The 12,113-nt window shown below is 41.3% G+C and overlaps 2 protein-coding genes across 2 annotated transcripts in view; one reads left to right on the top strand and one right to left on the bottom strand.

Annotated features, from left to right (window-relative positions):
* LOC127572931 (endoplasmic reticulum aminopeptidase 1-like) overlaps positions 1–9,313 on the bottom strand; it is a 70,660-nt gene extending 61,347 nt beyond the window's left edge. The window contains 1 exon segment of the mRNA XM_052020658.1: positions 9,069–9,313. The gene's annotated coding sequence lies outside the window, so the exon portion shown is untranslated.
* Positions 9,314–9,365: 52 nt separating this feature from the next.
* erap2 (endoplasmic reticulum aminopeptidase 2) overlaps positions 9,366–12,113 on the top strand; it is a 38,175-nt gene continuing 35,427 nt past the window's right edge. The window contains exons 1-2 of the mRNA XM_052019817.1: positions 9,366–9,665; positions 11,273–11,777. Of these exons, the coding sequence (XP_051875777.1) occupies positions 11,281–11,777 (497 nt within the window). The 5' untranslated portion in view covers positions 9,366–9,665; positions 11,273–11,280. The remainder of the gene's footprint in view (positions 9,666–11,272; positions 11,778–12,113) is intronic.

Raw genomic sequence — 12,113 nt, 5'->3', positions numbered from 1 at the left:
GGATAGTTCCCAAGGTTAACGAGTGTCAGCCGGGATAGTTCCCAAGGTTAACGAGATTCGTCCGGGATCCAATCCAAAGATTTTTGAGGGAGGTCTGATAAATTCTTTTAATTGGCTTGTGTGTGTGGAAACCAGCAGCAATGGATATTAAGGCATTTTTGGAGTCACCAACCCAAAAGGGATTGGAGGTGGCGAAAAAGGATGATCTGATAAAGATTGCTACAAGGCTAAACCTTACAGAAGTAAAGCAGTCTATGAGAAAGGCAGATATTCAGAGACTAATAGCTGGCCATTATGTGGAAAAGAAGGTGTTTGAGAAGGAAGTGTTAAAACAGTTTCCTGGCAGTGAAATAGCAATTTCTGAGGCACAGGTGCAGCTGGCAAAGATAGAGGCTGAACGAGAGCAAACCCAGTTAAAGATAGAAGCTGAACGCGAGCAAACCCAGTTAAAGATAGAAGCTGAACGAGAGGAAAAGAGATTAGAGGCCGAACAAAAGCTAACTCAGATGAAGATAGAGGCTGATCTAGCAATGAAGCAGATGGAATTGAGGAGGATGGAGCTGGATAACGAGGAGAAAAAGAGGCAGCATGAGTTACAAATGAAGCGTAGGAGTTTGGAATCTGATTCTGATGATGGTTTTTCAGCCAGCAGGGAGGTTCGATTAGTCCCTCCGTTTGAAGAAGATCAGGTTGATCAGTATTTCCAACATATTGAAAAGGTTGCTGTGAGTTCAAACTGGCCAAGGAAAGGATGGGCTCTTATGGTACAGAGTGTGATTAAAGGTAAAGCTCAAAAAGCTTATTCTGCTTTGTCTGTTGAGGATGCAGCTGATTATACCAAGGTAAAACAAGCTATTTTGAAGGCCTATGAATTGGTCCCTGAGGCTTATAGACAAAAATTCAGAGACTTGAGGAAATCTGCAGATCAGACTTATATGGAATTTGCCAATGGAAAGAGAATATGTTTTGAACGATGGTGCCTGGCTAAAAATGTAGATGGGGATTTTGATAAATTGAAAGAATTGATACTAGTGGAAGACTTTAAAAGATGTGTTCCAGCTGAATTAACAACATATTTAAATGAAAAGGCAGTGGAAACTTTACAAGAAACTGCTAGGTTGGCAGATGATTATGCTTTAACCCATACATCCAAATGGGGACAACCTAAAACCTTTCAAAAAGAGTTACAAGACGAATCCAGGTAAACCAGAGATTAAATTGGGAGGTAAATCAAAAAGGAAAGGATGAAAAGAAGCCAGGGCTGGAGAAACCTGTTGAGCGTACTTGTTATTACTGTAGGAAACCTGGCCACGTGATATCTAATTGTGCCCTTTTGAAGAAAAAAGAAGGAAGCTGGGCCCAATGCTTGCTTTCAGCAATTAAAAATCAACAAAGGTTTAGGAGATGCTGTTAAAGGATCAGTCCTTGCAAGAGGGAAAAGTGGAAAAGTTGGAGGAGGTGAGAAAGGAATTCCGTTCGTATGTATCAGAGGGTTTTGTTTGCACTGAATGATGAGTCACCCCAGGTGCCAGTGAAAATTCTTAGAGATACTGGGGCTAGTCAATCTCTCTTGCTGGACAGTGTTTTAAATTTTGGTGAAGAAAGTGACACTGGTGAAGTAAATCTAGTACGAGGCGTTACAGGTGAGACCATGTCTGTCCCTTTTCACAGGGTGATTTTAAAGTCAAGTTCGTAGAAGGACCAGTCGAGATAGGGATAAGACCTAGTTTGCCAGTGGAAGGAGTTTCTTTGTTATTGGGAAATGACCTTGCAAATGGAGAAAGTGATCCTGTGGTACGGTTAACAACCAGACCAAGGATTGATGAGTCTGAGGATGATCCAGATGTTTACCCATCATGTGCGGTGACTCGAGCTAGAGCTAAAGAATTAGCCAAGACAGACAGTCCGGTGCAGTCTGATGTGGTTCCTTGTGACAGTCCTAAACAGGAAGAAAATTATGATGCCTTATCTGAGACTTTTCTGTCTTCACTGGAGGATCAACATCCTTATAGTGAGCCTGAATTTAAAGATTTGTCTTTGTCAAGGAAGGATTTTATGGTGGAACAGACAAAGGACCCTGAGTTGACAGAATTGAAAGAAAAAGCTCTCTCATGTGAGGAGATTGAAAAGGTGCCAACTGGATACTATGTCAAAAATGGAGTGTTAATGAGGAAATGGAGACCTCCTCATGTTCCTGTTACTGAGGAATGGGAAGTTATTCATCAGGTTGTTGTTCCAAAAGTTTATAGGGATGAGATTTTAAACCTGGCCCATAGTATGCCTTTGGGTGGTCATTTTGGTGTGAATAAAACTGTAGGGAAGATCTTGAAACAATTCTATTGGCCTGGTTTGAGAAAAGATGTGGTGATGTTTTGTCGAACCTGCCACACATGTCAGATGGTAGGTAAACCAAATCAAAAACCCCCTGTGGCTCCTTTGAAACCAATTCCTGCTTTTGGTGAACCCTTTTCGAAGGTGATTGTGGACTGTGTTGGTCCATTACCAAAGTCTAAGACTGGAAATCAGTATTTGTTAACCATCATGTGTGCCACTTCTAGATTTCCAGAGGCAATACCCCTTACAAATATTAAGGCCAAGACGGTGTCAAAGGCTCTTGTAAAATTTTTTACCTTGTTTGGTTTGCCAAAAGAAATCCAATCTGATCAAGGTAGTAATTTTATGTCAAAAATTTTTCAACAAATAGTCTATGAGCTGGGAGCAAAGCAGATTGTATCGTCTGCATATCACCCAGAATCTCAAGGAGCTCTGGAGAGATTTCATTCTACTCTCAAAAATATGCTGAAGACTTATTGCTTTGAAAACACCAAGGATTGGGACGAAGGTATCCATTTACTTTTGTTTGCCGTTAGAGAATCGATCCAGGAGTCAATAGGATTTAGTCCGTTTGAGCTTGTGTTTGGACATAGGGTGAGAGGACCTTTGGAGTTGTTAAGAGAGCAATGGGTTAATGAGGAAGTTCACTTGAGTCTGTTGGACTATGTCCAAAAATTTAAAACTCGGTTGGAGAGAGTCTGCCAGCTAGCGAGAGAGAATCTGAAAACAAGCCAGATAAGAATGAAGACATATTTTGATAGACGTGCTCGGCCTAGGACATTCGCAGTGGGGCAAAAGGTGTTGGTATTTTTCCCTAGCCAAAATAATCCCTTGCAAGCTCGTTTTTCTGGACCCTATGTTATTGAATCTCGAGTGACTGATCTAACATATATAATCAAAACACCAGATAGACGCAAGAAAACACAACTCTGTCATGTAAACATGCTAAAACCTTATTATGAGAGGGATTCAGTTGTGGCCTTGGTGGATGATGTAAAGGTTGTTTCTAGAATGCCTGATGTTGATGTTGAGGAAGGCCAATTTAGACCAAATATTGTTCCATCGAAACTAAAAAACCAAAATATCCTGGAGAACCTTGAAACGAAGTTGGACCATTTACAAGTTTCACAAAAACAACAGATGAGAGAATTAATTTTAAAATTTAAAAATCTGTTCCCAGATGTTCCAAACAGAACATCGATAATTACCCATGATGTTGATGTTGGGGATGCAAAACCAATCAAACAACACCCATATCGAATGAATGTGGAAAAAAGTAAACTTGTTGATCAGGAAATAAAATACATGTTGGAAAATGATATTATTAGACATTCTACTTCAAATTGGAGTTTATTGTACCTAAACCTGATGGAACTGTTAGATTTTGCACAGATTACAGGAAAGTGAATGCTGTAACAAAGTCAGATGCATACCCTATTCCTAGGGTGGATGATTGCATAGACAGAGTGGGAAAGGCAAAATTTCTTACAAAGATTGACCTATTAAAAGGGTACTGGTGTGTTCCATTAACAGATAGAGGAAGGGAGATTTCAGCCTTTGTAACCCCTTCTGGATTGTATGAATACAATGTTTTGCCATTTGGAATGAAAAATGCTCCGGCAACATTTCAAAGAATGATTAATTCAGTGATTCATGGGTTAAAACATACAGATGCCTACATTGACGACTTAGTGACTGGGAATGATACTTGGGAAGATCACATCTCTGCGTTAGAAAGGTTGTTTGAAAGACTTTCCAAGGCTAACCTTACAGTTAACTTGGCTAAAAGTGAATTTGGCCATGCCACTGTGACGTATCTTGGTTATGTTGTAGGTCAAGGCAAGCAAGCTCCTGTTCAGGCAAAAGTTCAAGCAATATCTGAGTTCCCTATTCCCACAGGTACGAAGACTGTTAGAAGATTTTTGGGAATGGTTGGATATTACCGAAAATTTTGTAAAAATTTTGCTGATATTGCTCTTCCCCTAACTAATCTTCTGAAGAAGGGAGTAAAGTTTGTTTGGACAGATTCTTGTCAAGAAGCATTTAAGAAGCTGAAAGCCATTTTATGCTACCATCCTGTGCTCAAAACACCTGACTTTGAAAAGCCATTTTCATTAGCAGTAGATGCCAGTGATGAAGCTGCAGGAGCTGTTGTTGTTGCAGAAGGGTGACCTTGATGATATTGACCATCCTGTAGCTTACTTTTCAAAGAAATTTAATGAGCATCAAAAGAATTATTCCACCATAGAGAAAGAATTACTGTCGCTTGTTTTAGCCTTGCAACATTTCAGTGTATATGTTTGCACCGCTCAGAAACCATTGACTGTGTATACAGATCATAACCCATTGGTGTTTCTGAGCCGAGTCAAAAACAAGAACAGAAGGCTGTTAAACTGGAGTTTAATTTTGCAAGAGTTTGATCTCATGATAACTCACATTAAAGGCAAAGATAATGTGATTGCTGATTGTCTTTCCCGATGTTAAATGGGAAACATGTATCTGTACTAATCTGATAGTCTGTAGTTGTGTAGAATGATAATTATTAACATTACTAACTGTATGCGCGGTTAAAATTTTCTTGGGAAAATTTTTTTTTTAGGTGGGAGGTGTTATGGACTCAGTGAAAGTCCCTTTAAGATAGAGAGTGTGTGTGTATGTGTGTGTGGGGCGTGCTTACGTCAATAGAAGATAAAGGACGTAATGACGTTGTTGAAGAAGTAAGAAGAAGAAGAAGGAGAGAGAGAGAGAGAAGGGAGAGAGACACCAGCCTGCTTGTTTTCTCTAAAGAGGGATGAGAAACAATAACTGTGTTTGCCACTGAAATCCATGTATGGAAATTGGAAGTAATCCGGTGGAGTTCACTTTGTTGCTGACCTGTAGAAGGAAACAGGTATTTGTATGTGGACAACCACGGTTCGGATGCTTTTCGGGGTGAGGAAGTCACTACCGAGTAAACACTGGAGTGTCGTTTGGGTTCCATCGTGGAACATTTGGATTTCGTATGTACTCTCTCTATGTTTTTCTACATCTACATCTTATCTTCAGACAACGGTGGTTGTTGAAGAAGCCCTTGCTCATGTTTCACCTTATGGCTTGCAGAACTGAACTTTAAGAACCATTCAGGAACTGGGAGTTTTGGACTTTGTCACACACACACACGAAGAGTTTAGTTTTGGGGTTAACGTTCGAGGTTTAACATTTTTGAATTCTAACATACTAACATTTTTACTTTTATTTTACATATTATCAATAGTAGTGATTAATAAAATAGTTTTTAACACTGAATCATGCTCAGTGTGTTTCTTTTGTTGCTGGTTCGTGACACTCCACAAAACCAAACATGAAGGTTTGCAAAGCAGCTGCAAAGTCCTTCAAGGTCACTTCTCCGAGACCAATATCTGCAATACAGGTTGAGTGAACTCAGCCTTTTCTCCTTGGAGTGATGGAGGATGAAAGGTGACCTAATAGAGGTGCATAAGATGATGAGAGGCATTGATTGTGTGGATAGTCAGAGGCTTTTTCCCAGAGCTGAAATGGTTGCCACAAGAGGATACAGGTTTAAGGTGCTGGGGAGCAGCTACAGAGGAGATGTCAGGGGTAAGTTTTTTACTCAGAGAGTGGTCAGTGTGTGGAATGGGCTGCCGGCAACAGTGGTGGAGGCGGATACGATAGGGTCTTTTAAGATACTTTTGGATAGGTACATGGAGTTTAGAAAAATAGAGGGCTATGGGTAAGCCTAGTAATTTCTAAGGTAGGGACATGTTCGGCACAACTTTGTGGGCCGAAGGGCCTCTATTGTGCTGTAGGTTTTCTATATTTCTAATACTGAGGTCCCAGTTACACTCAGTCAGCCACTTTGGGCAGGCGACAACGTTTGCATACCTGACACCAGATTCCCGAAATAGACACTATAATGAGCTCTGCTGTGGGAAGAGATTACTAGGTGTCCAGAGAAAAAGGATTCAATAATGTGTTTACAGCATCCTCAATGAAATGCAAAAGGTTTAAGAAGCTGAAATTGGACGGGGCCCTTGAGAGATATAAAGGAAACAGAAAAGAACTTAAACAGGGAATCAGGAGGGCTAAAAGGGGCCATGAAATGTCCTTGGCAAGAAAGATTAAGGAGAATCCCATGGCATTTTATACATTGATTAAAAACAAGTCACTAAGGAGAGAGTAGGACCATCCAAGAACAAAGGAGGGAATTTTACCTGGATCCAGAGGAAGCAGGTGAGGTATGAAACAAGTACTTTGTATCGGTATTCACCAAGGAGAGGGACATAGATTGTGAGATCAGGGAGGGGTATGCTGATATTCTAGGCATGTTGATATCACGAAGGAGGAGGTGTTGCAATTCTTGAACATTAAGGTGCATAAGTCCACATGGCCTTATGGGATCTATCCCAGGCTATTGAGAGAGGCAAGAGAGGAGATTGCTAGGGCCTTGACAGAGATCTTTCTATCCTCTTTAGCCACAGGAAGGGTCCCAGAGGACTAGAGAATAGCCAATGTTATTTCCCTCTTTAAAAATGACAACAGAGACAAACCAGGAAGTTATAGGCCAGTGAGCCTTACATCAGTGGTAGGGAAATTATTAGAGAAGATTCTTAGGGATAGGATTTACTCACATCCAGAAAAAAACATGGTCTTATTATGGCTTTGTGTCGGGAAGGTCACGTCTTCCAGACCAGATTAAATTTTTTTTTTGAGAAGGTGACTTAGATGCTTGATGAGAGTAGGGCAGTGGGTGTTGTACACATGGACTTCAGTAAAGCATTTGACAAGGTCCCTCATGGCAGGCTGATCCAGAGGGTTAAGGCACATGGGATCCAACAGAGACTAGATAGATTGGTTTAGCCACTGAAAACAGAGGATAGTGGTGGACGGGTGTTATTCTGACTGGAGGTCTGTGACCAGTAGTCTTCTGCAGGGATCAGTACTGAAGCCTCCGTTGTTTGTGATATATATAAATGATTTGGACAAAAATGTAGGTAGTCTGATTAACAAAATGCTGGAGGAATTCAGCAGGTCAGGCTTCAACCTGACAGCGTCAACATCAATTTCTCTAACTTCCAGTAACCCCTCCCCTCTTTCCCCCTCCTCTCATTTTTTTTTCTTCTTCCCCCTTCCCCCCCTTTAGTTTTCCCTCATTCCTGTGGCCCCCTCACCCCTTCCCTTTCCCCTCCCCCACCTTCATGACCTACCCATCTATTCCCCACCTCTTTCCCTTTACTCCAGTCTACTGTCCTCTCCAACCGGATTCCTCCTCCTTCAGCCCTTTGCCCCTTCTGCCTATCACCTCTCAGCTACTTACATCACTCCCTTTCATCCTTCCTTCCCCCTCCCCCACCTACCTTCCCCCTCTCACCTGGACTCACCTATCCCCTGCCAGCCTGTGCTCCTCCCCCTCCCCTGACCTTCTCATTCTGGCTTCTTCCCTCTTCCTTTCCAGTCCTGATGAAGGGTCCCGCCCCAAAATGTCAACTGTCCATTTCCCTCCATAGGTGCTGCCTGACCTGCTGAGTTCCTCCAGCATTTTGTGTGTGCTGCTCAGATTTCCAGCATCTGCAGAATCTCGTGTGTCTTGATAGTCTGATCAGTAAATTTGCAGATGACACAAAAATTGGTCGAGTTGTGGACAGTGAGGAAGGTTGTCAAAGGATACGACAGGATATAGATCAGTTGGAGATACGGGCAGAAAAATGGCAGGTGGGGTATAATGCAGACATGTGAGGTGTTGCACTTTGGGAGGTCAGATATAAGAGGAAAGTACACAGTTAACAGCAGGACCCTTGGGAGAATTGATCTCAGGGTGCAAGTCCATAGCTCACCAACAATGGTAACACAAAGAGGTAGGGTGGTAATGAAGGTGTATGGCATACTTGCCTTTATCAGTCAGAGCACTAAATATAGAAGTTTGCAAGTCATGTTGCAGCTGTATAAAATGTTGGTTAGGCCACACTCGGAGCACTGTGTGCAGTTCTGGTCACTGCATTACAGGAAGGATGTGGAGGCTTTGGAGAGGGTGCAGAAGTTGTTCACCAGGATATTGCCTGGATTAGAGTCCATTAGGCATAAGGAGAGGGTGCACAAACTTGGATTGTTCTCTCTGGAGCATCGGAAGCTGGGTGTCAACCTGATGGAAGTGTATAGAATTATGAAAGGCATAGATAGGGTAGGTAGTCAGAGTCCCTTTCTCAGGGTGGAAATGTCAAATATTTGTGGGCGTAGATTTAGGGTGAGAAGGGAGATTTGTGAGGCAAGTTTTGGTTTATAATTGGGAGTGGTAGGTGCCTGGAAGATGCCAGGGGAGGTGATAGAAGCAGATACAACAGCAATGTTTAAGAGGCAATTAGACAAGTACCTGAACAGGCAGGGAATGTAGACCACGTGCAGGCAAATGGGATTAGTATAAATTGGCACAGACATTATGGGCCGAAGGGCCTGTCCTGAACTGTTCTATGTCCCATTCCCCTACTGACTCCTGGGCACCTGTGGCCCATTACGGCTCAAAGTGAGAAGCATTTGCGATAGCATTGAGAATCTCAACCAGCACACAGGGGCCTCACCCAAGCAACGAAGGAACTCGTCGCCCCAAAACTACCCCTTGGGCCACCTCCTGCCCCATCTGTGGTTCCCATCGGCCTCCTCAGAGCCCACGGGGGTAGGTGGAGGTCGGCCAGCCGGCCGTTCTCCATCCCAAGGCACCGACCAAGCAAAGCACAGACACTCACCTGTTGTGGGGGGAGGAAACTCCGCAACTGCTGCTCCAGCTTCGAGCGGCCCGCGGTGTGTACCGTCCCAAATGGCCGCGTTACAGGTCAGCCCTCCCCTAAACCCATTAATGCCTCGCCCATCGACAATATTCCCCCCAATAGAGAATTAGAACCCAAAGCTCAACGCTGCTTTTATTTTCTAAATATTACTTTGGGAAGCAAGAAAAAAAAATAGTGGCATTCAAGGGAAGAATATTTCTATCCGGGTGATCAAAAACCCAAAGTCGAAAGTGAAAATATAAGTGTTTCCGTTGACGAGCTGGCGGGCGATGGGAAGGGGCTGAAATTACAGTGAAGCAGCCTGCGGTGTTGTATCGTGTGGAGTGTTTGCATCTTAATAACTGGCAGAGGAGCAGTCGGATTTAACCCCAATAACTGGTGCCACGGAAAGAGGGCGTTTTATATGCTTAACACTGTAAAACATATCATTGAATGTAATTAATTGGCTTGTTGATGCAATTTCTCGTTGGAAGATCGATATTAGCCCCAGGAAGAAACATCGAGTTGCTAACACTGGGCAGCTCAGCCAGAGGAGCTTGCACACAGCTGCGGAAGGTACAGGACCCTTTGCTTTTTTTGCAACCTGTGTGGTTGAGGAATTCTTACTTCCGTGTCGTCCTGTTGAGTTGCTCTATATGTTGACTGTAAAACAGGGTCCTGCTGTCAGCAGGAAGTTGGTGTGAGGATTAGGAAGTATATAAATAATTGAACACTTATTACAAATGGGTACAGAAGTAGAAGATCCTCTGTATGAATAATTTGTAGGAAAATACAGTCTATGAAACCCGGGTTAAAATAAGAATTGCATCACTTTGTCTAAAGTGAACAATATTTGTACTTTCAAGATAAAAGGCAATGATTTATTTTAGTATTCCATGGGTATAACCAACCAAATAATAGACAAGAGACAAATTATTGGTCACCAACAGGGTACTGATCATGGCCATTCATTTTCTGCAAAGCCTGGAAGATTCATGGGCTAAATATTAACTTTACTGATTTCCTCAATATGTTCTTTATCTGTTTTATAAGAGATGGTGAGAAATTTTTTAAAAAATCCATCTTGAAATTCAAAAAGGAAAGCATATTGTCCTCAGGAACTCAAAAAATACTTATTGCCAATTAAGTATTTTAAAAATACGGTCACTGTTGTAGAAAATGTGGCAGCTAAATTGCATATAGTAAGTTTTTATCCACAGCAATGAGTTACTGATCAGATCATTTTAATGTTGTTAATTGTGTAATATTCATCGGCCAGGACACCTGGGAGAATTCATTTGTCCTTTGAAATAGTATCTTAGAATTTTGTCTGTCTGAGGGAGTACAACCCTTAGTTTAACATCTCATCTGAACGATACCACCTCCAGATATGCAGGACTCCCTCATGTTAGGTCTACTTAGGTAGAATCCACAGTATTCTCACCCTGAGGTGAGCATGCTATTAAATGAGCCGTACTATTTATTATTGAATGATTTAGGTGAATTTGTGTAATGGAGTAAATCATTCAGATTCTGACTGCAGCAGTTCAAGGCGGCAACTCACCACCTTCTCAAAGGCAACTAGGGATGGGCAATTAAATGCTGGCTCAGCCTGCGAAGCCCACTTCCCTTGAATGAATTTTTAAAAAGTAGAATCAAAGGAAGCAAAGTAAATCAGGAAAGAGTACTATTGGGATTAGGTGTTAGATCCCAAAGTATTTGTGAAGAAAGAATGTGAGAGTTGTGAGGAATAGTAACATTGAGGCAACCAAGTGGTTTTGGTGCAGTTAATGCCACAACACACTGAATAGGCAGTTCACCTAAGGAGCAATGAAACTACTGAAATCACTGATGCAGCTATAGTCAAAGAGGTTATTTTTGTCTATTAGGTTTCTTTTTCATGGTTGCTGGGAAAACGGCAGTTGTTTCACGCAGAATTTGAATTTCAACAATAGAGTATTTGGGATGATTATAATTGGAAAGCTGATATCTCGAAAGTAGTGCAAAATGTACTTAGCTGCAGACAGTGGAAAGTATACTCATTTTCCGTGCCTCTGGCAGATATCTATTAGTAAATTACACAATTTAGATAAAACAGCAAATTAGTTCACATTGTTGACTAATTGTTACTAATTGTGACTAACATTGTTACTAATGTTTTGTACTATTTGATTCCCTCCCAGTTTGGAGAATGCTGTTCAAGCTGATGTTCTTTGCTGTTGGAGTGCTGTTTCAGGTCATACTGTGCCTTGGTGACCACGAAAATAAAGACTTTCCTTCAGCCTCTAATGGTGAGATGTTTCCATGGAACAAGATGAGACTACCTGATAAGGTCATTCCAGTCCACTACGACCTTCAGATACACCCAAATTTGACCACTTCAAACTTCACAGGATTAGTTAAGATACAGGTTCTTATCAGACAAGAAACCAGCATCATCATCCTCCATTCCAAGCACCTGGATCTCAGTAGGGCAACTATTGCATTAACCAAGGATGGAGTTACATACCCAGAAAGCAGTTTGTACATTTTAGAATACCCACCTTTTGAGCAAATAGCACTGGAGAATGCTAAGCCTCTGGATAGTGGAGAGACATATATTCTTAACATTTATTATACAGCCAATCTATCTGATGGCTTTTACGGCTTTTATAAAAGTAGTTACCAAACACCAGAAGGGGAAAAGAGGTAAGCCAATAGCACATATAAGTTTTTAAAAAAAACTTTGTATTCCTGTACAAACTGTAATTGTGTCACGTAACAACAAAAGACCTTTAAGATAATTTTGTATTTATATAATTGCATAAAATTAAGGTAGATATACAAACATTTTGTTCTCTGATAAAAATTGTTAGATGAAAGGGAAATGAAAAAATGTTGACTATTGAGTATTCTTAGTATATATCCAAAACTATTTTTTTACATTAAATCAAGGGTAAGGATTTGAGAGATTAGCCTGTACACAGCAGTTTAACAATTTATACTTAAAATTTATATTTCGAGAATAAAAATTTGAAAACATCC

Source organism: Pristis pectinata, chromosome 7 (genome assembly GCF_009764475.1).
Source record: "Pristis pectinata isolate sPriPec2 chromosome 7, sPriPec2.1.pri, whole genome shotgun sequence".
In the NCBI taxonomy this organism is placed as follows: domain Eukaryota; kingdom Metazoa; phylum Chordata; class Chondrichthyes; order Rhinopristiformes; family Pristidae; genus Pristis; species Pristis pectinata.
This window is presented reverse-complemented; position numbering and strand designations above follow the sequence as displayed.